Here is a 26,935-nt window from a genome sequence, read left to right on the forward strand (position 1 = left end):
GGCTCCCGAAGCTGCTGCGGAGAGATGGGGTGCGGTGGGCGCAGAGCTGACGCGTGCCCATCTGTCCCCCAACAAGGGGAAGCACGCAACAAGCCAGGGCGATGGGGGATGCACGGAGGCCCCAGCCTCCATCGTCACGCTGGTGTCGGACACGGTCCCGGTGCTGCCGTGAGAGCCGGGAGCGCTGGGGACGGCCGTGTCCCGTGCCAGCGGTCGCGCTCAGCCCCGCTGTCATCGCCGCTGCCTGAGCCACGGCCGCGCTTATGAATAAATGAAGTGCGAGCAAAGCGTCTGCCTAATGGCACGATGACAAATGTGTACGGAAACCGGAGGGAAAAGGGAACAATTTGAGGGATTCAATTATTTAACAGAAGCTTGTTACTGGTAGGCACCGGGGAGCCCACGCCAGCACGGCCCCGGGCTCCGGCGGGGGGAGGCGTGGGGTGTCCCGGGGTGCCCTGTGGGATGTTGGGGACCGCAGCGCAGCTGAGCTCAGAGCCCTCCACGGGGAACGGGGACACGCAGGGTGGGGGTCTGCAGGAGCTGGTGGCCAGGTGAGGGTGGGCATCGTGGGCAATGCGAGGGCAGCACCGGCGCGTGGCTGGGAAGCGTATCGGGGGGAGCAGGAGGGATTCATTCGCACCTCGCCTGGGCTGGCAGTGCCCTGCTAGGGAGGTGCAAATGGACTCGGTGGGAGCTCGCCGCCCTGCAAAACCCCCTCGTGCTCAGCTGAATTGCTGGCAGCTGAACGCGGCACGGGGCCCGATCTGGCTCGGTTGGGAGCCGCGGTGCAGGGCAGCTGATCCAGCCCTGGTGATGCTGGAGTTTAATATCGCACGAGCCAGGACCAGAACTCCTAGAGGGGGATGTGCATTTAAAATTGATTTAAGTCAGTCCCACTGTCCCCAGCGCCCAGAGACGCGAGTCCCCATGGCCTGCCCATGGTCACTTCTGCATAGCACAGGGAACAAGGGGCACCGTCTGCCTGTCCTTGCCGTCTCTACTGGGTTCCCCTCTATGGGCAGCAGCAAGCCGGGGGCTCAGATGGGTCCATTCTCCCTTTAGGGGTCACGGTGGCTATGGGGACCTCCAGCTCCATCCTGCACCGTAGCCAGTGCAGTCTCCCCGGGGCCGTGGGGCTGTGCCACGTCCTTGGCCGCGGATGCCAGGGGCCGAGCCCAGCACCGCGGATCAGTGCACATCACCCCCCCCCCGTGCAGCCGGTGGTGACGAAACCTGGCAGGGGGACGAGAGCGTGTAAATGCGGGCAGGCACTGCAGGGGATACGGGCTGTAGCAGCCAGCTCTCCACGCACGCCCGGCTGCTCGCTGCGCTGCCTGGGGACCGCTCGCTCTTAGCTTGCATATGCTGCGAGGCGACGCTCTTTATTCCCCTCCAGCCTCCTTTGGCTGCGAGCGCCTGGGCTTCAGCAGAGGCTTGAGTCAGGATGCTCGGGTCCGGCACAGCCCACGGTCTCTCTGTCTCTCCCTTCCCTTGCAGCTCTGCGGTGCAGGAGCAGACCCTGCCTGAGCCCCGGTGGGACACCGGCATCCTCCACTTCAACACTTAATCAAGAAAGCAAATGACAATGTGGCGCGGGCACGCTGAGCATCATCCACTGCCAAAACTGGGTAGGGCAGAGCATCCCTCCCTGGCCGGCTCCGCTGTGAGAGCCACTGCCCATCCCAGCACATCAGAGGACCGTGATGTGAATTTATTTAGGGTCCTCATGCCAAAGCAGCCTGGACCTCTCGTGGCCGCAGAGCTCCCAGCGCCGCTGTCCCGGCCCTGCCAGCAGCCTGGTTGCTCTCAGCAATTCCAAGCCTTCGGCCCTGATGGCAACCAGAAGGAAGCAGCTGTTTGCCAGAGCCTGGCAGCGGGCAGCCGTGCCGCTGCCTGTGCCAAGCCGGGGAGACGCGGAGGTGAGCAAGCCCCTGCTAATCTGTCGGACCGTTCTCCACAGGAACGGCGGGGCTTGTGGATGCTCATATTTGCTGAGCGTGAGCCTGATGCTTTCTGGTGCCTGCTCTGAACAAGCAGGATTAGTGCCAGGGTGTGGGTTTCTGGGGACTCCTTTGCAGGTCCAAAGTGCCCCATGGATGAGGTGCCACCTCGGAGCCCCTCGGTCCCAGCCTCCCCCTCTCTGGGGTCCCTGCAGAGCTGCAGTCAGTGAGTGGCTGTTTGGAGAGAAGAAAAATCACAGCATCAATCAGAGCGGGGAGCGAGAGCAAAGCTGGGTGATTTAGGTGACCGGTCACCGCTGTAACCGATGATGAGCTGCGAGTCGAGGAGAGAGAAATAAGAAGGTGACACAGGCTGGCATCTGTTTGCACAAACTACTTTATCCACAGAGGGGATCCAGCACCCAGGGAAGTGATAAATCCCCCTCGCCATGGCCGTGCGCTCAGATGTGATGGCTTTTGAAGGAAGGCAGTGGCTCGGCCGTGAGTTACTGGCTGGGGAGCACTCATGCCAGCTGGTGTGGGACCCCAGGGATGCCACATCTCTGGTGTGGGATCCCAGGGATGCCGGGTCTCCGGCACAGACCATGATGGGGAGGATGGCTGCAACCGAGATGTGCAGGGGACCCCACGGTTCCTGGTCCCCTCCTGTCCCATGCCGGTGCCACGTTGTGACGCCTTGCAGCTGCACCGTGCTGCACCATGCAGTCCCTCCTCTTTCCCGCAGCCCTTCCATCTTCTTTAGCTCTCATTTACAAACAGGCTGCAGCCCAAGGTGGGGAAGGAGGAGGAAGAGGAGGCACCGGAGCCGGGTGTTTCATTCCTGCACACCTCTTCCCGCGCGCCAGATGGGCAGAGGCAAATCATCTGTAATTGTTTATCCAGAAGAAAATCTGCGATGCGATGCGGCAGAGTCACCTTCCCCTGGTGGTCCCGGCTCCTGGGGCAGGGGGCTGGGGACGGGGGGGCCCAGGAGCGGGGTACCCCGGCTCCTGGGCCCCCCCGTCCCCAGCCCCCTGCCCCAGGAGCCGGGACCACCAGGCAGCGATCCCCCTCCAGCTCCTTTCCCCTCTCTCCCGTGCCTGATGCTGCCAATGCTGCACCTCATCCTCTGAACGGGTCCTCGGCCATGGCCAAGAGTGACATGTGACGGTGTGATGGAGAGGCTGTGGCGCTTTCAGGGACAATTAATCACTGGCAAAATAAAAGCAATATAAAGTCCATGGGTGGGCTGGGAGCCACGTGCTGCCTCAGTGCCATGGCCGGAGCATTGCTTTCCCCCATTGCTCTGGATTTGCATTTCTCTGCTTGCCTTCAGCGGTGCAAATTTCCCATCGTTTTATCTAAACACACGAGCTGCCCTCCATCCCTGGGCTCTGATGCTCACGTACCCGAGCCCGGCAAACGATTTACACAGAGATGATGTACGACCTGCTTGCTCATCTAAGTTTGCGGCTCATCCTGTAGCTGAGATGTCTCCGCAGAGAGCGGTGCTGGCTGGGAGGAGGGGGGTTCCTCGCAGGCTCGCTCTTCCACTGGCCGCTGGATCATGCCACTCAGGACGCGGCTGGGACACGGCAGCGACGCTTGGATGCTGGAAGGGTCTTTTATTTTTGTTCTTTAAATGAAGGCTTTTTTAAACAGCCTCACTAATCGATCCCCTGTCACCCATCCCCTGCCCTTTACCCACCCTGCTGTGGGTAATGGCAGGTAAATGGATCCCCAGGTCCTGGGCAGGAGCAGGGGCTCTTCCATGTGCAACACGTGTGTGTCCAGAGCCCCTCCATGCCTGTGTGCACGTGTGTCGAGCTTTGCTGTACACGTGGCTGCGCATCAGTATTTCTGAGTGTGTATACTCGCTCTCGCTGTATATATGGGTGTGCATAGCTTTATGACAACTGAAATGGAAAAGACAATTGGATGTCAAAACCTATCCGAGGAGCCCATTTATACCCACCGACTTTTATGGGATTCCCACTGATTGATTCAGGCTCCATAAAACTTCCTGCAGCAGCTCCCACCCCTCCCAGCCGGCTCTGCCTCTCTTCAATAGATTGACTCCTCTGCCTGCAGCGGGATTATATCCAGCATCCCTGGATGTGCAGCTTCTTCCCAGCTCCCCGTCGGAGCCGCTCCAGTTAAGGGATGCGGCGCATGTGCCGCCGTGCCATCCATCACGCTGTCAGAGCATCAGTCGGGCCGGGGGCCGGGGGCTGTGGCCGGATCCTGCACTCGGCCTCCTGCCGCGGCTTTCCCTTCCGAGTCAATTTTTTCTCCTTGCAGAGGTGAACTTCACACTCTGCTGACGGTCTCCAAGTGACAGCCCTCGGTGCCACTGGTCCATTCAAGGCAGGAACCGGGCTGCTTCATGCTGTCCCCAGTGGGATAATCCATCTTGGCACCGGCCCGCATCCTGCACTGGTGCCATGTGGCACAGCTCCCCGTGCCGAGCGGTGAGGGTGCTGCCATGCTGGAGGGTCGAGGCGGAGAGCGGCGGTGCGGTACGGGGCCACGGTGAGGCCGGCGGTGTGTGCCGGAGGGACGGGGAAGGTCTTGCCTGCAGCTCATCAGCATTAATCATCACAGGTCCCCTCGTGTGCCACGGGCAGCCGGTGGCGCGGGGAAGGCATAAATCAGTGTGTCGGCACAAGTTCATCATCACCAAACCCGAGCGGGTCTCCGGGAGCTGGGAAGGACAGCCCAGCCAGTCGGGAACGGGACAGGGACAGGGAGCTCTGTTCCCCCCGTGCCTGCAGCGAGACTGGTCCCTGCTTTTGGAAAGTGCCGGGGGCTGTGGGCCCTGCCAAAGGCAGGACATGGGCATCAGCCCTGGCGTGCAGCCGTGTCCAACAGCAGCCAGGGCGAACCAGCCCGCTGTACCATTCGATGTGCGCAGCTGCAGAGATCCCCCTTAGCTGTGCGGACAGCACCGGCGCGGAGCAGGCAGGATCCGTGTCTGTCCCGGGGGAGGGCACGGCCAGGGGCTGTGGTGCAGGTCACCGTGCGTCACCAGGAATCATGCGATGCTAGTGCAAATCAGGTGCAGATGGGTGCAGAGCTCAGCACAGCACCCGTTGCACCGTGCTGGCCCCGTGTGTGTGTCTGCGTTTGGCGGGGGGGGGGGAGTCTGTCCTGGAGGAAGGTGATGGGAAGACCTTCCCCAGCATCCCCGGAGCCGCTGGCACTTGTCGGAGCAACTCAGCCAGCAGCTGCCCGCCAGCGCTCTCCTTTCCATGGCTGAGCACGCTGACCTTTCCCAGCGCTTCCCGGCTCAGCCCCCAGCCGCCGCTCCTGCCGGCTGCCCGCTTCGGCGCGGGTGGGAGGTAGGGGGGGAGCGGCTGCAGATGAGCAGCCCCAGCCCCTTCCCCCCGCTCCGCTCCCCTCCCAGCCCTCTCCTCCCCAGCACTCATCCAGCACCTATTAATATTTATACCTCTGGGTGTGCGGTGAGAACTTGGACACAATCAGGACACCGCAATTACTACATGGGGACAGGCAGTGGGTTGCTGGCAACGTGTCCAACGTGGTGGTACCTGTGACACCAGGGAGTGATGGTGGCAGATGAGGGTGACAGGCAGAGTCTGGTCTTCCCACTCCCCGCGGAGGATGGCGGGCACTCCCAGGACTTCCAAGATTTGGGCTGAAAAGGCACGGTGCAGCCTTCCTACCATGCTACCGGCTTTCAAGAGCAGGGAAGGGAGGTTACCCACCGCCCCGCACGGGCGTGCAGTTGTTTTATTGACATTTCATTGCCGTTGTGTTTCCGTTGCATTGCTGTTTTGTTACCATTGCGTTACCATGGTGTTGCCATTGCATTGCCATTGTGTTACCGTTGCATTGCTGTACCATTTTCATCGCATTACCCTATCGTTGCCAACTAGGTGTTGCACAGCCCTGCATCCAGCACAGCCCCAGGAGCACACTGGTTTGATAGGGTTTCTCCCCCTCAGCTTTTCTCTGAAGTCTGAATGCCACAGAGGTCTCTTATCCTGGTGACTTTTCCTTGCTGCAGCAAAGCCCGGTCGAGGAGGGGGGCCCGTGGGACTGAGTGCAGGGGCTGGGGCTGGGCTTCTCCACATCGGTCCATGCATTGAGCTCAGAAAGCCGAGGGCTGCCCAATATATTGCTCTGCTCCCAGTACAGTGTGTCCCCGGTGTCACGGGAAGGGCAGGCACACGCTCGCTCCATCGCGGCAGCGCACCTTGCAGGGAGATGTGTTCCCACCCCCTTTTATAAAAAGCAATGCTCCTGTAATAAAGAATTTAATAACCCGCTGTGCCTGTGTGGATAGAAAACTCATTTGTTTAATAGGCAGCAGTTTGGCTTTGTCATGTTCATTTAGTTTTTAATGACGCACAGTTGTGCCAATATTGATTTTAGCTTATAGGGACTCAAAAAATTTACTATCTGGAATTATCTGAAACGTAGCCGTTTTATCTGGCAGGCAGGAAGATGGATCTCTTCCCGCCTCGCTCCCGGCCGGCATGATGGCACAAGCCATTTGTGAAGGGCTCCACGTGATCCCGCACCGGTCCCCCTCTCACCCACGGCACATGGCGGCAGCCGGCGTTGCCGTGCCAGACCTCACCCGCCTGAGCTCTCCTACCTCTGGGCATGGGGAAACTGAGGCACGGGGGGGTTGTTTTCCCCCAAGTCAACCTTTGCCTGCGAGGTTTGGGCTGGGAATTGGACCCAGCGGTTGGGTCTCTCCGGCTGTATTCCATGAGGCCGTTTGGTGTGGGAAGAAATGTGTTGGCGGAGCAGCCCTGCAGCACAGACCTGCCCCCACCACCCCGCTGCCGAACGGCCTCCGCTTCCTTCGCTAATTTTTAATGAGTCAGCAGCTCTCGCGCAGCCCGTTCCCCCCCCTGCACGGGGTGACAACTCACAGCAAATCCCATCGACGGCCCGTTATTGAGCGTAATTACTCAGCAGGAACCAGCCAGAATCCATTTCCCGAGCGTCTGCGTGCTCCCCGGCTCTCCCTGGGGCAACGTGGGGCGATGCTCGGGGTGCAGTGACCCCCGGCGCTGCCCCCCATCCCACCGGCCCTGGGAGCAGTTGGAGCCCCGAGAAGGAGCAGAGCAGAGCTGGCTGGAGCAGCGAACCCAGCAGGTCCGGTGGGCTCGGTGTGGGGAGGGGGCTGGGCAGGGACCCCTCTGCCGGGGTTCCCCCCCAGTCCTGATCCCAACCCGATTTTTTGCCCACGAGCATGGAGTAATTCACTTTCGGGTTTTGCTGCTGCTAACAGGATTGATTGAGGACCTTGTAATTACATCTCCCTAAAATGTCCCTGGGGCTTTGTGGGAACAAAAGCCAGGGACCGAACGGCTGATATTTGGGGGGTGACGGGCTCTGGGACCCCCGCATCCCCCTTCCCGGGTCCCAGCTTGCGCCCACTCCCCTTTGCCGGTTCAGCAGCGCTGCGGCAGCCAGCTCTGCCAGGCACCGGCGATCACCCGCGCAGGCTGTGCTCGGTGTTATTCATTATGCAAGTATATAAATATATTATTTACTATTTCTCCTATTATTATCCATTATTTATCACCTAATCTTGTAGTGCTGGAAATCAGCGCAGCACCTGAAGCACCCTGTGCTGGGAAACTGCCCGCCGGATGATGGAGAGCCCCTGCAATACGCCGGGCTAGAGCACCGAGGCCGGGGCCGAGCCGAGTGGGCATGGCGAGGCTGGGGTGTGGGGGGCAAGGACATGGCGGGTCAGCCTCCTGCCACCCTTCTGATGGCCCTGGGGAGCAGCCGGCCACTTTGGGGGCATCTCTGTGGCTTCCTAATTATATCCCATTGGGGATCAACGTGTGCTGCAGCCCACCACGGGCAAGGAGCCAGCAGCCCCCTGCCCTTGTTCCAGTGGGATCTTGTCCCACTGTCGGGGATGGGGCTTCCCCCTTCCTTGGGTAACAGTGTAGTAATTGGGGAAGCTGGGGGCTGCAGTCACTCCCTGCACACACCTGGGGGGGTTTAACCTGCAGGTGGGTTAAATCCACTGGCTTAATGCAGAGGAGTTAAATGACCCTGATGCAGCAGGGCTGGGGTGAGGAGCTTTGTGTTGCTGCTCTGAAATGCTGGGGATGCCCAGTCTTATGCCAGGGCAAGAAGATGCTGGAGCTGGCCCTTTCCGTGAGGGATGAACCACAAGCAGATGCTCATGGGGGACCGGTAAGATGGGCTTTGGGCTTTGCTGCTTTTCTGCTGCTTTTGTGAGCTTCTGCTTGCAGACACCCTGAGCTGTGGGGTGTGAGCAGTGCCCAGGGCTGCAGCGGGCACACACATACCTGGATGTGCTTCAGTGTGGTGATTGTAAAGGCAGAGGCGCTGGAGAGAGCGTGAGCAGATGTGATATGTGTTCCTAAAAAGTGACCTCGTGTACGCCCAAGTTCTTTGCTTTCAGGTCTGAAGTGCCCAGCAAAAAAAAACCCCTCTCTGAGCATGAGATGTTGGGGCATGCAGGGAGCTGGGGATTGGAAATGTGTCTATTGCAAATGCTCTGGCCAAGGGGAGTAGAGCTGGGGGGGCTCCTGGCACCCCCAGCCCAGCCCTGGCTGGTGTGTGGGGTTCAGCAGTGAGTGCCTTTAAAACCTCAACTCCTGGAAGTGTGTGATTAAGTGAGAGTCTTGGATCTGGCCCCTAGCAAACCCGTCTGGTCCCCAGCTGCTACTCTTGAGAAATGCTCAGGAAGGTGGCCTTTAAATGTTAAGAGATCATGTTAAAATGAGCCAGAGCCTTAGTTTAAATTTTTAATCTTCTGATTTAAAAATCCGCCTTGAGGCCTGGACTGTTGGCAGGGGCTGGTGCTGCTGAGCAGGCGTTTCTGTGCCGGTGGTCTCGGGGCACGGGGCCAGCACCGAGCTGGCTGCCACGAAGCCGGTGGTTGCACCTTTACCCTGCCAGTACACAGCAGAGCCAGCTTTCCCCATGGCCCATCCCGGGGGCTCCTCTCGGCTCTTTCCATCTTGCAAAAAAAAAAAAAAAAGCAAAACTCAGCTTTGCAGGGTGGTGGAGGAGCAGTTGCTGTGTCTGAGAGCTGTGGGGCTCCTGGTCCCACAGCTGTGGCTTTGGGTTGCTTTACATTTAAAAATGCTTCTGCACCCCAGTACCTGTGGCCTCGAGAAGATACTCTGGACGAGGATTTGCCAGGGTGAGCTCCCCAGCTGAGGAAGGGCTATGGGTCTGGAGCAGCAGGAACAGCGTTTCCCCCCACTGTGGGGCTTGCAGACCCTCTTGCCTGGAGCAGCATGTGGGGATCCAGCTGGGATCCCCAATTTCCTGCTTTTTGCATGGGGGAGAGGGCCCCCCACCCCAGTTGCAAGCAGCTCTTGCCGTGCTGCCCCGAGCTCTTCCGCAGAGCTGGCCACGCTGCGGGAAGGCTGATAAAAGCTTTGGGCTGGAGCAAAGGCTCCTGTTTGTGCCAGCTTCCCCGGCAGAGGATGGCTGCTGGGATTAATGCCTCCTCTCCGCTTGCATCTCCTGCTCGCCGGCGGAAGGGAAGGTGTGCAGCCTGTCTCGGGGTGCTCAATGAGAAGCAGTTTAGAGCAGGCGAAAGAGCTTTAACGCCAGCACTGTCTGCACGGCAGCGGGTTTGGGAGGCCCCAGCCTCGTGGTGCTGCATGTGCCAAACCCTCGTGTTTGGGGGCAATGGGGGGCAGTTGAGCTCAGTGGAGACAGGGCTGAGCCCCCCGTCCCGGTCCCCATGTCCCACTGCGGGGAGGTGGGAGCACTGGGCAGGGCTGCTCCTGCGCTGTCGGCAGTGCTGGGGAAGCCCTTTGGGTTTGGTGCGTGTTGTTCCTGGGGAGATGCTGCTGATGTGGACCCCCAGTGAGGGGTTCTGGGGAAGGTCAGGGCTGCCTGGGACCCCCCGTCTGCCCCAGGGGCTCATTGAGAACATGGATCTGTCTGACAGTGGGGACCCGTGGGTGTGGAGGTGGAGCAGAGTTGTGGCAGCTGTGGGCAGGTCTCCCTGGGAAGTGTCTGACCCTTCTTGGCTTGTTCCCAAACCGCTGTTCTCCAAGGAGAGAGCCAGATCCTGCTCAGAAATGGGGCTCCTGTAACCATTGCTGGGGAGATGCTGTTGCTCTGCTCTCTGCCAGCTCGGAGCTCCCCAGCTCTGCAGCCCCAGCACTGGGCATGGTCTTGCTCTGGGCTTGAAGGAAGATCTTAATTGGACCGAGAATCCCTAAGCAGCTGATGCTGGGAGAGAGCTCTGGGCTGGGAAGAGGAGCTGTGCTGGCAGGAAGGAGAGGGCTTGCTCCTGTTGCTATTCCTTCTCTCAGTATTTTTTTGAAGACATCAAATATTTAAGATGTTTCTGCTCCGAGCTGGTTTGGAGGCTCCTTGCACAGCATTTGAGGGCAGCATGGAGCCCTGTTTGATGCCCTTCAAGGGGAGGCAGCTTCAGTCCCACCGAAAACAGAGCATCTGCCTGCATGTGGCCCTGCCTGGGGGCTGGGAAGCATCCCCACGGCTCGGGGGTGTGCGATGGCTGCATCTCACCCTGTGCTGCAGGTGTTCTCCTGGGGAGAGGGGACCTAAACCCAGGTTTAAAAAGAGGAGTTAACAGATCACAAAGACTGCTTGTGGCCTACAGCACTACCCTGAATTAAGTCTTCTGGGATAGCAGATGCTTCTGAAGAAATTAAAACGCCCCTTCCAATCTCAGTTACAAAAAGAAGTATTGGGGAGCCTCGCTGCAGCCAGTCAATTATCTTCACCATTAGAAACATGCACCTTATTGCTAGTCTGGATGGGTCTGGCTTCAGCTTCTGCCTGTGGGAGCTTGTTATACCTCTGTCTGCGAGGCTGCAGAGCCTCCATTATCCAATTTCTCTTCCTCATGCTGGTGCTGACAGCCTGTGTTTACATCTACCTTCTCTCCCCTTTGACAGCGAAGGACTGAGCTCCTGGAGTCTCTCACTCGCAGGCAGCACTTCTGACCTTGCTTCTCCTTACACTTCCCAGCCCCTTCCTGAAGCAGGGAGCTTGGAGGGGGCACGGTGCTTCCCATGGGATACTGCTTTTGTGCTCAAGGAACAGCAGCGCTGCTGAGAGTTGGTGCCTCTTCCAAGGAAGACAAGGCATGCTGAGGACAGCCAAAGGAAGCTCTTGGCTGTTGTCCTGCTGCCTTTGGATAATGCTGATGGTCCCCAAAGTGCTTGACATCCCAGCAAAGACTTTTACATTTCAAATAAAGCCTTGATCTTTTTTTGGAACTTGCCTTGGTTTCAGACAAGAGTTTTTAATTCAAGCCCAGCAACGTATTTTGGGTTTGACTTTGATGCGCCCTCTTCAAGCAGGAGGCAAAATAACAGCTTTCAAATCTACAAATAGGCCTGAGGCAGCTTTCTGCTGCCCGCGGGGCCGGTGCGGCGGCTGTGCAAGGCGAACCCCTCATTAGCCGAGGTCTCCAGCAGCAGCCGGTGAATGTGCTGCTGCTGTTGGGGGCTGGAGCCCCCTGAACTGGGGCTCAGGGATGTCTAGAGATGAGCTCAAAAGCCCCAACCCTGACTGTAGTTGAAGACCTGTGCGCCTTCACCCCTTCAAGAAGAGTCTCGGAGAGGCGAGAGTCATGCAACATGTCTTGTAGCTGGTCTGTGTGCATGTGTCATTGTGATTCCTGGTGCAATTACAAGTGACGCTACCTCAAATCATAGCTAAGAGTTGGGATTCTCAATAAGCCATGTGATGTTCCTAGAGGGTTGGGCCAAAACTCATTAGATATGGAGAGAAGGGGCTGCCCTGTGTGGGACAGCGGTGACCCAGAAGCATGTAGTGGCCACCTGGGCATCGCCTGGCATGTCCTCAGGGTCACCAGGTTGGTGGCAATGTGAGTGCCAGCAGAGCCTGCTGCCCTCTGATCCCTGGGATGTGCCAGCATTGTATGGGGCAGCTCTTGGCTTTTCCACCCACTCCTGGAGACAGCTGTAGTGCTGCGTGCTGGAACGTGCTCCTGCTTGGATGGATTTGGGCAGGGGAGAGCTGGTATGGAGTGGGCAGGGCTGTGCTGCCAGGGCTGGGAGGCAGGACATGCTCTGGTGGGAGTGTTGCTGCAAGATCAAAATTCAACCAGTCTGCCCGGGTGATGGTGGGGAATCAGGTACCTGTGCAAGTGGGTAATAAATGGCTCACACCTTGGCAAGATTAATTGTAATAACCATAAATCAGTGCAGACACCAGGGGCAGGCACTGAATTTATGGCCCTGGAGACAGGAATTCCTGTTCTTTATGGAACAAAGCCCTGATCCTGCAGGGGCTTGGGAGCCTGCTGAGCATTATTGCGGCTGCTCCCCACTGCAGCACGTGTGTCGGTGCCTGGGGAGCGGGGTCCAAGCCCACCGCAGGGGTCTGAGCTCACCCCTGGCAGGGCAGCCTCTCTCCCTGTGCTTGTTCCAGCCTGTACTGGGAAACACCTCCTCAAGGGGCGAGCCAGGATTGCAGCCTCCCACAGCACATCGATCCCCGTCATCTCAGTTGAGAATGCCAGCCACGGAGCTGATTAATGCTGGGGTGGGCAAGTGCTGGGTTATTGTTCAGTCTCTCTTCAAGAGGTCGATGGGAAATTTGGCAGTAGCTCTCCAAATACGCGATGTGCACACAGGCATTGTCCCCCCGAGGACTGTGCATGATTTACACGTGAGTGCGTATAATATAGTGGAAATGCACACCGGTGCCCAGGCACTAATGCACACAGTCGTATCGATGCTTGTGGGAGAGTGCTCCCTCCGTCCCTGCCCTGATTTGACCCGGCGGTGCTGGGCTTGGCTTCAGGCTAATCTGCTCACGCTTTCATTTCACCCTGATCCTTGTAGGTCCCTTGGCTCAGAGGTACTGTGTGTGCTCAGGAGGCTGATCCAGCATTCAGGGTGGATATTTCCTTCTATGCAGATGGTGTAGGTCCTTGGGTGTTAATGCTCGGTAGCAGCCGTGACTGAGCCGCTCTTCCCCACCAAATGCAAGGCACTGTACTGGCATAAAGCACAGACATCTCTGAAGGATGTGCATTCAAGGCCTAATCCTGTCAGGAGATCTGGGCTTGAGGAATTGGAGGATCAGGCCTGAAGAGGTGATATGTTATCTGGGAGGTGCTGCTGGTTAGAACTTTTTTTTTTTTTTTTTTTTGAGAACCCTAAAATGTTTGCTTTGATAATCCTGTGGCAATGAGTTCTGCTTTTGAGCTACCTCGGGGACACGCTGTGCCCCCTTCCCAGGGACGGGCTGCTGATGCTCGGAGTGCTGTCGGAGGGGCTGGGGGGCGGCTCCAGGCGCTTGGAGAGGCGAAAGCTGCAGACGGGAGCTCCTGCTTCTACAGCTGGGAATACCGGGGGCGGGGGACCCGCACGAACCGGGGGCGGCCGGGGGGACGCGCCTGCCGCGCCCGCTCCCCCCGCGGCTCCGTGCGCGCCCGGCAGCGGCCGCTGGGTAGCGCTCGGAGCCGCGCCGTCTCCCCGCCTCCCCGGCTCGGGCTGCCCCCGGCTCCGCCGAACCCCGCCGCCGCGGCTCACTCCGCCGCCGAGCCGCGCAGGAGAAGCAAGCAGCCGGCCGGAGCGCCGAGAGGGGACGGCGCGGCGCCGCCAGCCCGCCCGCCGCGCACCGCCGGCGGCTCCGAGCGGGACCCCGCGCCGCCGAGCGCCGCCGCCGCACTTTCCCCCCCCCCCCCACCCCCTTCCCCGCGGGTGCCGGGACGCAGCGGGAGGCAACGGGGGGAGAGGGGGCTCCCCCCCAACCCCCCCGTCGCCCGGAGCCGCCCAGGCGGGGATGTCCTCAGGCAGGAGCTGAACGCTGGGGAGGGGCCGCCTGCCGCCCCCAGCCCCCGGACCCCAAACTTTTCAGCGGCTGCGGTGCGCTCGGCGGCGGGGGCCCGGCCCCCATGGTGCCCGGGTGGGCAGGAGGGGCCGGGGGCGAGCAGCCCTGCGCTTCCCGTTCCCTTCCCTGACGCGGGGCGCAACGCTTGGGGAGGGGCTCGGCTGCCGGCCCCCGCTCCGGATTTGGGGGTCCCGGCGCCGCACGTCCCCGGGGAAGTTGCACATGGTGGGGAGCTGCCTGCGGACCCCCCCCCCCCCCCCAAGCTCTACGAGAAGCCTTTCAGCCCAACGTCTTCGCCTCCCCCCGAGCAGAGCTGCTGCGGGGGTCCCTGTGCCGGAGCCCGGAGGACGCCCCGGTGCCCGGCCAGCAGCGGGGACCGGATTATAAAGTCGGGGGAAGTTGCCCCCCCCCCACCCCACACTCCCCCCCACCCCATCTCGGCGGAGCCATGGCCCGGCTCGGGAGCTGGGGGCTGCTGTTCTTCGCGGTGCTCGCCCTGCCCGGCCCCCCGGGAGCCGGTGCCCAAGGTAAGGGGATGTGGTTGGTGAGGGGGGGCACCCTCCAGCTCCGACTTTGATGCTGGAGATGGACCGCAGAGGGTTTGGGGGGGTCCCGGCGCTGCTCCCCTCAGCCGAGCCCTCACCTTCCCGGGCTGGGGAAGCTTTGTGCCAGCTTGGGGGGTGGGGACCGAGGTGGCCCCGGAGCTCCTGCTGTTGGGGGGGGCACAGCATCGATGGTGTTCAAGAAGCCCCCCCCCCGGAGCTGGGGGCCCGGGGCCCGCTGGTGCTGAGCACAGCGCGGTGTCCGGGAGGGCTCGGCGGGGGCGAGCAGCACGGCTCTGCTCTGCCTCCTCCATCCCCCTGCCCCAAATAACTGCCCCCAGGCTGGGGATGAGAGGGGGAAATGTTGCTCTGAGCATGGGGTAGAGACTGCCCTGGACCGCTTTTGGGAGGGTGAGCATTCCCCGGGGATGGCGGAGGGTAAAGGCACCCATTTCACCCCCTCCCGAGGGACTCCCATTGAACCGCAAGACCTGGGGCGCAAGTTTGGGGAGCTCCCAGGGAGCAACTCTTGCCCTGGGGTTGGTCCCATCGACCTCCAGCTGGCTGGTCAGACTGGGCAGGGGGCTGGGGCCGGAGGGGGTCTGCAGCCTTGAGCCCCCGTGGGTGCCTGGGGCTCCCTGTGCACCCAGCCGGCCCTTGGGGTGAGGCAGTACTGCTGGGCAGGGTGAGCCCTTCTTTGCTCGTCACCTCTGGAGCTGTGGCATGGCACAGCCTGGTTTTAGCTGCCTGAGAGGGATGTAGAAATAGTTTGTGGCCCTTTGGGGTGCAGCTGGGGTTCAGAGATGCCGGGGGGCCCTGGGGTCCCGTCCCCTCCCCAGCAGCAAGGCTCCCCACGGGGCTGCAGAGGAGGCTCCCAGCTGCCAGGGCTGCAGCACGGCCGCCTCCGTCCCTGCCGCTTGGACCGAGCGGATCCAGGCTGTGAAACGGGGAGGGGGCACAGTGGGGCGTAGCGCTGGGGGTCCTCGCCCACGACATTTCTTGCCCTTGTTTGTGGCAGCAAGCGGAGCCAGAAGTCCCTGTGCGCTCCCGTCCTCCTGCTCCCCCTGAGCCTCCCCCAGCACTGCTATAATTTCTCAGTAATTAAGTTCAGAACATAACATCTAAAGCGGCAGTATATTATCTGGGCAGGCCCTGTGTGGGGAGCTGTGAAGGTCTCTTTGATTGATTCACTCCCTTGCCGAGTTTCTCTTCTCCTGGCTGGCGTCTCCGGCTGGCGGGTCCCCCGTGGTCCGTTTGTTCCCGCCTGCGGGACGGGCTCCTGGTGTGACCGAATCTCCTTCCATTAGTCTGTTGGGCTCTGGGGTCTTGCCGTGGGGTGGAAGACCTGGGGCTGCCCGTGCTTCGGCCCTCGCGAGCGTTGGGGAAGGGGCTTTGCTCCCCTCTCCTGGTGCGGGAGCCGAGCTTTGCGGCTTCGGCTCCCTGCGGTGTGTGTCACGTCCTCGCGGGCGGCGTGACATTGCTCGGTGCCCGGCCCCGGCGCTGCGTGGCAGGCAGCAGCCACGGGCGAGTGAAAGCGGTGGTTGCCCGCGACAGAGTTGCGGTGGGGGGAGCGTTGCCAAAACCTGGCACGTGCCTGTCTCCCCCGCTGCAGATGGCACCGGGAATGCACCGGCAGGGTCACCTCCTTGCCTGCGGTGCCCGGCACGCATGGGCTGCCGACGCTCACCACTGCAGCCCGTTGGGGCGGACTGGGCGCTGGGGCGAGGGAGCCGGCGAAGGAGTTGCCGTGCGGGTGGGCAACTCCGCATCGGCTTTGGCCTCTGGCTCAGCCCCGCTGCGGTGGGGCAGGCAGGGCAGCCCTGCCTGGGCATCCCGGCGGGGCTGGCAGCGGGAACGGAGGCAGGCAGCGCTTTGTGCCGGTGCTATTGATTCAGGCAGCCAAAGAAAATGGGATCAATAGAGAAGGGAAGGAGGAGGGGACGGCGCGAGACCTCCCTGGCTGGGGCATGGGGGCTCCCCGGGCGCAGGATGAAACACTTTAATACCTGCAGTTGGTAAAACAAAGGCCCCGCTCTGCCAGGGAGAGAGGGGATGGAAGTTTAATTACAGCCCGTCTGTGCTGTGTAATTATTAATTATCCACGGCAAAAAATAACTTATTGATTAGAGGCCTTGCGCTAATTACCCGGAGCCGAATGCGGTGCTGGGTGGAAGGCTAATCAGTCAGCGCCGCCCGGGCGGGAGCTGTGTCGCAGTGCGACCTGTGCCGGGGCCGAGCGCCGGTGCCACGGCCGGGAGGCTGTGCCATGGCCGGGGGGGGCACGGGCAGCCTGCTGCTGCCAGCCCTGCCCCAGCCAGCCCACGCCTGCAGCAAAGGTGCCTTCAGCCGATTAGCAAGACAATAAAGAGCCCCCCAAGAGCTGGGGGGGGGCTGGGTGTCTGGGGGTGTCCCAGTCCCCTCCTTCCCACCTTTTGTAGGTTTTGTGACCCCCAGGGGTGCAGTTTCCCCCCACCCAGGGCTGGGGGCACAGCCTGGGACCCCCTGTGCTAGCACAGCACCTCTAATGGGATTGAGGAGGCTGCAGCCAGTCCCAGGAGGGATTTGGGAGGCTTAAGGTTCCAGATGGGATTTGGGGCAGGGGCCTGAGACGGGCAGCTTCCACCAAAGAGGCTTATTAGGGACTGGAGTGGGGGGGTGCTGGCACCTTCTGGCACCCATGCATGGTGCCTGGGCACGTCCACATGCGTGGAGCCCCGTGGGGCAGAGCAGGAGGGGGACGAGTCCCTGCTCCTTCCCGGGGACGTGATGCTGGTGACGGGTTCACGCCAGGACTCCTGTGAAGGGTGCTGCTGGGGAAGGGATGGCTGAGCGTGGATGTCTCCTGCCCCGGCTTCCCCTTCCCCGCAAGCGTGGCCGTCACATTAGCCGGTGGCCTTGTACAAAGCTCTGGCTCAGGAAGGAAAGTGGCTTTTAGGGGAAAGGAAGGAAAGATTAAAATTTGATGCTGCTTTGGAAGCCATTAGTGACCAGGCACAGCAATGAAATTTTGATGACCTGATAACCGTAAGGGGAGGGGGATACAGTCACATCCCAGGCAGCCCGTGTCGCCATGCCCCATCGCTGTGCTTGGTGCCCTGGCCGGTCCCCAAAGGTTTGGGGTGCCAGTGATGCGAGCCACAGCAGCACTGGGGTATGCCACCGTGCCCGCGGGCTGGGAGCCGGCTCCCGGGGGGGACAACAGGCAGGACGAGGGCTGCCAGCGGGAAGGAGGGCAGCTGTGAGCTCATACCCACCTCGGCTGCCTGGTAGGGCTGGAGCTGCAGGCATGGTTGGGCACACATCGGTGGGCTGGGATAGCTGGGGACGGCTGAGCGGCTCCTGCCCCAGTGCCAGCCAGGGTGGCAGTGACAAGTGCTGCTCGTCCCTTAGTGATGGGGATTAGGATGCGGTGGCATTTCTGCTCGGTGGCATTTCTGCTCAGTGGGAGCAAATGAAGGAGTTGGAGAGAGGGAAGGAGGGAGGCAGGCAGATGCAGGTTGCTTGTGAACCTGGGAAAATGCTGATAATGAAACCTGGGAGGAGGGAGGCTGGCTCGCGGGGTGCCGGCAGGGCGGTGTGATGAGGGGTGACCCTGTGTCTTTATGAACCGTGTCCTCGTCCCCAGCCTGTGCCTGGAGCTGATCCCTGATGTGGCTGGTTCCTGCCTGGGGATGAGCTCCAGCCACAACACACATTACTGTTTGGGGGTGCGCTGATGTTTTGCAGCAGCATCACAGACTGTTGCCTGGGATGACTAAGGCCCTGCTCAGACTGGGGTGCAGAGCTGTGTGGGAGCAAAACTCTTTGGGTTCTGGGTCCCCTTGCCTCCGAGCCCTCATTACCTCCCCGAGCTTGTTAGTAAGTCGCATGTCACTGGGTAAAAAATGGTCAGTGCCAGGCCAGTAATAAATATACTGCTGTCAGTGGTGATGTGATCGTGCTAATGAAGGGCGATCTGAGTCTCCGTGGTTGTGCCGGAGCTGGTGTGTGGGCACAGGGTGGTGCGGAGAAGCCGGTGGCTGCGGTGCTCTGCCGGTACCGTATGGCTCCTTGCGCATGGCACCGGGCCTTGGTCTTCCAAAGCACCCGTGGGGATCCAGCACCCATGAGACTGGGAAGACTGGGGGTGGTGGGAGCAAAGTGATGTCCTGGGAGCTTCTCCTCCTGTGCAGAGGAGCGTTGCATGGAGCTGCTGGAGAGGACACGGGGCCAGGGTCACTCAGAGCAGCGATAATGCCAGGGACGTCCCCCATCCCCGGGGCTGCTGCTCTGTTTTGAGGTTCCCACCCTCTGCATCCCCAGAGCCATCCGTGGAGGTCTGTCCGGACTCAGAGCGCGATCCCGCCACCCTTCGCCCCGCCGGCAGGCTGGAATGTGCTGGCAGCATCTCCCTGCCTTGCTGGTCCCGCTTGGCATCCCTCACACCCTGGGCACGCCGGCAATGTCGCCTGTGTGGGCCCTGCCCTGAGTACCCCCTCCGTGGGGCTGGGGACCGGCTGTCAGGGTGCAGCCCCCTGCTCCCAGCGCTGCTTTGGGGTGCAACCCTCTGCTCCCAGTGATGCTTTGGGGGTGCAACCCTCGCCTCGCTCCCAGTGATGCTTTGGGGGTGCAACTCTCTGCTCCCAGCGCTGCTTTGGGGTGCAACCCTCTGCTCCCAGTGATGCTTTGGGGGTGCAACCCTCGCCTCGCTCCCAGTGATGCTTTGGGGGTGCAACTCTCTGCTCCCAGCGTTGCTTTGGGGTGCAACCCTCTGCTCCCAGTGATGCTTTGGGGGTGCAACCCTCGCCTCGCTCCCAGTGATGCTTTGGGGGTGCAACCCTCTGCTCCCAGTGATGCTTTGGGGGTGCAACCCTCGCCTCACTCCCAGCAATGCTTTGGGGGTGCAACTCTGCTCCCAGCGTTGCTTTGGGGGTGCATCCCACACCTCGCTCCCAGCGCTGCTTTGGGGGTGCAGCCCTCTGCTCCCAGCGACGCTTTGGGGGTGCATCCCCCACCTCGCTCCCAGCGATGCTTCGCCTTCCCCCCTTTCTTCCCTGCCTGACGCCCACCACCTGCCTGCACCCAGGGAAGGCAGAGGCCCCCTCGGCGGCCCCCTCCCCTCGCCCCCAGCCCCGCGGGGTGCAGGAATGCCTGCGCCTGGAAAGCCATGCCGGGCTCGGGTTGCCTGGGAACTGGGTAACCTGATCCCTGGGAACGGGGCCGAGGGCAGGGGACATTCCCGGGCTGCAGCTGGTCCCCGGCCCCCCCTTTGTCTCCCCGTTCTGATGGGGTGGCTCTGCTCCCCCCCCTCCCATCCTCAGCCCCCCAGGAGCAGAGACTTGGGGAGCGGGGGGCTCTGGGGATGCTGTGACTGGCAGCAGCCGGCTGCTCCGCGTTGTCACCTCCTTGCGTGGATCGGTGTCACCTCCTGGCCGGCAGCCACCGTGGGCTGGGGAAGGCCTTGGGCACTGGGACCAGCTGCCGCGGCGTGCCAGCAGCTGGGCATCCCGGCCGGCAGCGGGGATGGCGCGGTGGCGATTCGAGGAATGCCGAAACCACCCACCCTCCCCGCCAGCAGTCGTCGTCCCCATCGTCGTCCCCATCGTCCACCTCGGCACGTGGCAGCTCCGGGCTGGCCGTCCTGAGCGTGCCGGGAGCTCTGTCCCTGGGTAGCTGGGGGGGGAAACTGAGGCACTGGGCAAAGGTGGCAGTGGCTACGGTGGGAAGGGGACTGCAGTGCAGTGCCGGCTGGTGTCCCGCTGCCCTGCATACGCAGGCACACGTGAGCGGCTCCGTCAGCTCTCATCAATCACTGCCTGCCCACGCGGAGGTGCCGAGGCCCCCGGTGTAGGGAAACCTTGATGAGTTTGACCATTAGCAGAAAGAAACCGCTGAGCTAATTTTAGCTGCGATAGCTAATTGCTTTTTGCACTGCTGGGTGAGACGACAACCTGCAAGTCCTCATCCGTAACCTTGAGCCCTCCTGGCTCCGTGCAGCAGCGTCGCCCGGGTCCTGCCGGGGTGAGGAGCGGGATGTGGATTTATTGGTGGGAGCGCCGGTCCCTGGAGGGGTTTCTCCAGGATACTCGGGTCCATGTACGAAGCTGGCAGGGGTTGGGGTGCCTGGCAGGGTCCTGCTACCCCTGGCTTGCAAGGATGGGTGTCCCTTGTGCCTCTTGGGGAGCAGGGACACATGTGGCATGGGGGGAAGACTCTGGCTGTCCCTTGAGGCCAGCAGGTCACCCTGGCTGGTGGGAGAGCCCCAGCACTCGGCAGCATGGCTGTGTTCATGGCTTACAACAAGCTGATGAAGAGAAACACTATTTTTAGAGCCCCTTCATAGATCAGGGTGCCTATGCCCACTCCTGTGTGAACTGCCCGAGCCAGAGGGCATTTCCCCTGGGGCGAGAGCGGGGCTGAGGACCCACTCCCTGCGTGGACCTGCAGGGCTGGGCTGCATTTGCCAGGATGGTTGGAGGAGCCTGTTCCTCTGTCCCTGTCCTGCAGAGCCATCCGCCTCCAGCACATCCCAGTTCACTGGCTGTGAGCCGCGGCTGGGTGAGGAAACCGGGCTGAATCTAGGGCACAGGCTGGACATTAACTGGGGTCATTTATGTTCCTTATTCATCCCTTCTGGGAGCCTGCGTGAGGAGCAATCGAGCGCTGGGTTGTGCAGGTGGCTGTCTCTGGGGCTCAGCCTGTGCCCATGGGTCTCAGCATGGTGAGATGCTCAGCGCTTCCCCTCCTCTTCCTCTTTGCCTGGGCTTAGACCATGGGGTCAGGCTGAGAGCTTGGGGGGAGGCAAAGGGGAGTGAGTCCTGCGTGGGTCCGGCATCCCCATCTCCCGGCAGTCCGTGAAGGTCTGGCTGGGGACGGTGCTGGGGCAGGAGCTGGGTGTGGACGTGCTGCCGGATCCCGGCCCAGCGTGGGGCCGGGATGGATGGATGGATGGATGGATGGATGGAGGGGGCTGGGGCGAGGCGGACACAATAGCTCTGGTTTCAGCAACCCGCCTCCTGAATGCCTGAAAAACAGCTGATGGCCGTGAAGGGGGATGAAATGGGATTAGCTGCTGTTTCCAAAGGGAGCGCGTCCTGCCGAGCCGGACAATGCGCCCGCTGTGCACCCGCTTCACGCCTCGGCGCGCCGGCCCTGCCGGAGAGGGGCTCGGCGCTGGCTCCCCGGGGCCGGGGTGCTGCCTCCTGCCCTGGCTGTCCCTGGGGGGTCTTGGGGGTCTGCCAAGTCCCCGATGCACCGGCGCTGGGTGCTGCACAGGCTCCCGGGGGTGATTGCAAGGGACTGGAGACTCTGGGGCAGGGTGGGGGCTTCTGCCTGCCCCGCAGCAGCCCCGAGGGGTCGTGGCTCGGCTTCTCGCCCTCCAGCAGCACCGAGCGGGTCCCAGGGGACCTCGCAGAGCCCGCTGCGGCGGTGGCAGGAGCCGGGGACTGTCCCACCCCAGCAAGCAGCAACACTGGGTGCCCAGCCTGAAGCCCGGCAGCCAAAATGGAGTGCAAGAGGCTTTGGGTTTTGGGGATGGATAGGTGCCTGCTGCCCCTGTACCACCCTGGGGCCAGCCCGTGGTGGGTGCCAGAGATGGGGCGCAGAGGGGACCAGCGGCACGTCTCGGGGTGGGAGCCGCGTGCGGCCCCAGCTGCGGCGCTGCCGGGGCGTGCGCTTGTGCGGCACCGCGCTCGGTGGAGTGAATTGATGTTTATTTTGATAATGAGTTCTCAATGCATTCGCAAACTAATAAAATCAACTCATTAGGGTGGTATGTTTAATTCAGAGTTCTGCCGTTGGGAGAGCCCTCCCCGCTGGCTGAGCACCGGGAAGCGCTGAGCACCCGGCTTCTGCCTGCACGCATGGGGTGCAAGCGGAGGAAGGCGAATGGATCATCTCCCCATTTTCTCCATTTTCCTCGCTTGCATGGTGGAAAGAAGGGCTGGGAGGGCAGCGGCGGGGAGCCGAGCTGTGCAGTGGAGGGTGGAAACGTGCAGCGAGCGGGGGCAATGAGCTGCCGGAGCGCTTCACCTGGGGCGGTGGTGGAGTCTTGCTCGCTTGGCTTCTCCCCCATAAGCTTCACGTCAGGCTGGGCAGCGGCGCTGGCTTTGCCGCTGGAATCGCTGGCCCGGCATCACGGCGTTGGCTGGAAAAGCCCCTCTGGCTGGGAGAGCCACAAGTGTGTAAATAAGTGCAATGACCAGAGTTCGCTTCTCTGCCCTGGAAATTCAGGGCTGTTGTGGATGGCTGGAGGGGGGATTGCCAGGCTGCGAGTTATTCCTGTCCCCCATCTGCAAACAGGGGCGTCTGGGAAGGAAAAGCTTTGGAAAAGGTTTTTTCCAAGGAAAACTCGTGTTCGCTGTCATGCTACAGCTATTTATGTTTCAAGTGAGCAATGCAATGACTAATTAATACTTTGGAAAAAAGGATGTCTGGGCAACACCCCAGTAAATCGGCGAGTGCCCGGTGCCTGCTGGCTCGGGGCTGTGCCGCAGGGAGGAGGACCGTGGCCGCCAGTGCCTTCGTCCCGCTCGGCATGGGGGGGGCAGGGAGCTGGCAAAGTGTTTTCCATCCCGCGGGGCTGGCGACTTAATTGCGTCAGCGCCATGGGAAAGGCTGAGTGGGGTTTTTCTTGTGGTTTCTGTCTCCTGTTTTTCTTTCCCCGCTGTATTTTTTCAGTTGGGAAATGTCGCCTTGTTGAGATTCTCGCGGTGAGCCTGGAAAGCGGCTGTCTGTCTGTCTGCGAGGGGGGTCGCAGGGCGAGGGTTGTGCTGAGCGTTTTTGGGGGATGCGGGGGGCGGCAGGAGCTCGGGGATGGCGATGAGGGGGACGGATGTCCCTTGCAGAAGTGACATCCCCGGTGCTGTCGGGGCTCCTGCAGGGCAGGTCTGGTGGTGGCTTTGCTTTCCCACCCCTCCTCGGCCGCGGTGGCCCTGGGAGCCACCGCAGCCCGGGGCTGTGGTTGCCTTCCAGGAATACCTGGAGGATACACTCGATATGTCCCATGGGGCCAAATCCAGCCCCGAGCTGTGCTGCGCTGCACCGGGCTCGTGTACCAGCCATCCCACCCAGTGCTGGGACCACCCTGGGGTTGGGGGCCGGGGCTGTCGGGACCCCCGCCTTGCTTGGCAGTTGGGTGTGGAGCCCATTCCTGCCAAACCTTCGCGGGGAAGCTCCGGTCCTGGCTGCGAAGCCTTTGGGAATGGGGCTGGGAAGGGCCCCTCCACCCCTCCAAGGTTGTGGGGAGGGAGATCCGTGTTCACCCTCTCTCCTGCCCGGAGAGTGTCTGGCTGGTGGCTGTTGGGGGGTCTGGAGGTGATGTCTGTCTGTCCTTCCCCTCCTTGCTGTTTTGGAGTCTCTCCTGGGGAAATCAGCCGCAGGATCTGGCCCCTCTAATTGCATTGAGTCACTCTCCGGGTGTCCGTGACTCACAGCAGTGACCCAGATACGGCGGAGCTGCGTAATCGCGGGGTCAGGAGGATTTGTGGCATCGGAAGGAGTTTGCTGGGGAAGGAGTTTCAGCTGGAGCCTGGAGCTTGTTAAACATCCCTGGCTGGGGTCGGGGCTGTGCCCTGCGTGGGGACATGCTCGGCAGGGGAAAAGGCTCGCTGCAGCCCACGGTGATGTCCAGCTATGCCACCCGCAGCAGGGCAGAGCTGGGGACGTGCCCCTGGGCTGGGGGAGCTCCTGTCCCCCCCAGGAGCATCCCTGCATGGCCCCTTTGCTGCGGGTCCCTTGCAGCTCCCTGCAGCTCCGTGCATTTGGGCTTGGGTTTGGAGCTCCGTGCTGGGGTCTGTGCCTTTGGGGTCAGGTCTGGGGCCATGCTCCCGGGGTCCGTGTGCTCAGGGCCAGGCGTGGGGGTCCGTAGGGGCCACGCGGTGCTTCAGAGCACAAAGCTCTGTTTGTCGGCCCCCTTCGGGCTCGCGGGCTGGCAACACACAACGGTGCCGTGTGTGCGTCTGTTCGGGGTTTCCCGCGAGGGGAAATGTTATTTTTTCCAGCCGGCGCTGCCGGGGCGGGCAGGCAGAGGGGCTGGGTGTGCGAAGGCAGGCAGGGACGGGCAGGCACACAGCCCCGCTCTGTTCCCAGCCACGGCCTCGCCGCGGGGCTGAATGAGACGCTGTTCCCCGGCCAGGGCTGACGTCTCTCCCTTGGCTCCAGGAGCATCTCCAGCCTTACCTGGCCCACGTCGGCACCGGGGTGCACCCGGGCTGGGTGCTCAGTGCCGCAGGGGCTGGGTGCTGAGGGCTGCCCCGGGCTGCGGTCCTTGGGCAGAAGCGTGGGAGCTGAGAGGGGATGATGCTGGCACAGCTCCGGCTCTGCCGCGGTGGGCAGAGGGGGGGTCGGTCGCCAGGTTTGGGACCCTCCGATGGCCGGGGACGTGTGCTGGGGGTTGCGTGGTGTTTGGGGAAGGGATCGCCGGGTTGAAATCGCGAAGGGAGGTGGTGTCATCTCCAGCACCGCTGTTGGGAGAAGGGAGGTCCTGAGCAGGCACCGCGGTGCTGCCGAGCTCGATGTCCCTTTTCCAAACACCCCTTGTCCTGGGGGAGCCACGCTCACGCCTGCCCATATTCCCCATCCCTGTGCGAGGGTTCGGCTGGGCACGGCGAGGCTGCCGGCTCAGCCGATGGCCCGCTGAGCCCTCTGAGAGCCCGGCTGCAGAAGAGGAGCTTGTTATGGAGCCATCCTGCTTTTAATTAACAAATTAAAATCCTAGTTAACAATCCAGCCCCAGGGCTGTTGGAGGCTGGGAGAAGCTGGAGCGTTTGTTATGGAAACGGCAGTTAATTAACAAATAAATAAATAAGTATGGGCCTGGAGACAGATGTGGGAGGAGGAAGGGGAGATGGCAGCATGGTTGGGGTGTCCCCGCCGGCCTGGCGGGAGGCAGCGCGGGAGGAGGGCGACCGTCTATCCATCTGTCTGTCCCGCGGGATGCCATGGCCCTGGCGGGCAGCGCCAACCCCGCTCGGAGCCATTGGGTGCGAGGGGCTGGATCCCGGCTCGTGCTGGCTGTGCCACAGCAGATCCGGCTACGTACCGTGCCGGGGCCGCCTTGGCTGGGTTTGGGGCTCCTGGTCTCCGCCTGGGCTTTGGTGAACGCCGCTGGCCCTGGAAATTGCACCCGCTGCCTCTTCCCCCTGCCCTTGAGGCTGGGAAGCGCCGCGACAGAGCTCCGGCGGAGATGGATGAAGCGTGACACCGGCAAAACTGCTGTGCGGTTTGCAGGTGACACCAGTGCCGTGCGGGGGACATCGCTTGCTGGGCTGCTCCTGCATCCCGGGATTGCTGTGGTCCCCGTCGGTGTCCTCTTTGTCCCGGGCTGGGTCTGGGCAGGGGGATTTGGGGAGCTCCCCTGGGCTGGGTGCAGCTGGGGAGGGGGGTGCTGAGGCCGTGGCCTTCCCCCCCCCGGCTGTGCCCTATAGCGGTCAGCTTGCATTAACCGCAGGGCTGTCACCGAGAGCCCCGAGCTAGTGCCTGCTGCCCACGGGGATTATCTCCATGGGTGGGTGGGTGGGTGCTGATGGGGCCGTGCGGGGGCTCGGGGTCACTGTGCTGTTCCCCGAGGTGCTGCGGGTGCCCAGCCGGGCTGGTGCTGCCCGAGGTTGTGCGGTGTCACCCTGCCCGTCTCACTGCCAGCGCCGAGGGCAGGGGTGGCCGTGGGGACCGATGTGGGGACGTGACCCCGCTGCCAGCCTACGCCAGGGCCCTGCAGGACTTTTGCAGCGGACGAGGAGGTGGCAGAGCCCATGTCCCCCCCGCAGCTTCACCTTTCCGAAGGCTTAAGGGAAGAAAATCAGTTTAAAAAACGGCTCTGTAAATCCTGCCGGCGTCACACGGACGGGAGCTGTGCTCCGCTGAGCAGCTCTTCCAGGTCTGCGTCTCTCTCAGCCTCCCACCTAATCCAGTTAACACACCTCTGCAATCAGCTTACGGCATGTAAGAAACCCCAAATCTCCTCCGAGGGAGGCGCAGGGGAGCGGGGCAGCGGTGCCAGAGCCGTGGGCTCTACCAGGTCCAGCCCGGCTCCCCTCCTTTGCCGGACCCTCCTGCGGCGTGGGCGACATGCACGTGTCCTTGCACCCTTGCTGGGAGGTAGCTCCATGTCCCGAGGGCTCCCCCACCACCCAGACGACCTTTTGCCTCCGTGAGGAAATTGCTAAAGCAATCGCACAAAAACGTGGAGGGTTGGATGGAGATGAAAAGGTGCCCGGCTCCAGCTGTGTCTCTCCAAGAGGGCAAGAGCCATCGCCCGAGCCCACGGAGCAGCGTGCCCTTGGTTGGCAGCCCTCCCGCTGCCCGTGCCCCTTTGCCGTGGCAGAGCGGCAGATCCCTGTGCCGTGAGCAGTCTGATGGGCTCGGCGTGAGGCATCGGAGCAGAGACGGATGCGTTTCGGCAGCAAGGTCATTGCAGGGTGCGTGCCGGCGGCAGATGGCTGGAGGGCACCGGGGGTCCGTGCAGCCTGGGAGCCTCTCGGCTGCACCATCCTGCTCTGGCTCTTTTCCCAAGGGCTGCACTGGTGCCCGGTCCTGGGCAGGATGGGCATGGCACCTGGCACAGCTCTGGGGTTTGCTGCCGGAGGGATGCGGCCGCTGCGAGATGCTCCCATGTCCTCTGAACGCAGGCAGCGGAGCCCT

The 26,935-nt window shown here is 62.0% G+C and overlaps 1 protein-coding gene across 2 annotated transcripts in view; it reads left to right on the forward strand.

The window, feature by feature from the left end:
• Positions 1–14,190: 14,190 nt before the first annotated feature.
• SDK2 (sidekick cell adhesion molecule 2) overlaps positions 14,191–26,935 on the forward strand; it is a 51,137-nt gene continuing 38,392 nt past the window's right edge. For both annotated transcript variants that reach the window (XM_052808407.1, XM_052808408.1), the window contains exon 1: positions 14,191–14,302. In XM_052808407.1, the coding sequence (XP_052664367.1) occupies positions 14,224–14,302 (79 nt within the window). In that variant the 5' untranslated portion in view covers positions 14,191–14,223. The remainder of the gene's footprint in view (positions 14,303–26,935) is intronic.

The sequence above is a fragment of the Harpia harpyja genome, chromosome 14, assembly GCF_026419915.1.
Source record: "Harpia harpyja isolate bHarHar1 chromosome 14, bHarHar1 primary haplotype, whole genome shotgun sequence".
Classification (NCBI taxonomy): domain Eukaryota; kingdom Metazoa; phylum Chordata; class Aves; order Accipitriformes; family Accipitridae; genus Harpia; species Harpia harpyja.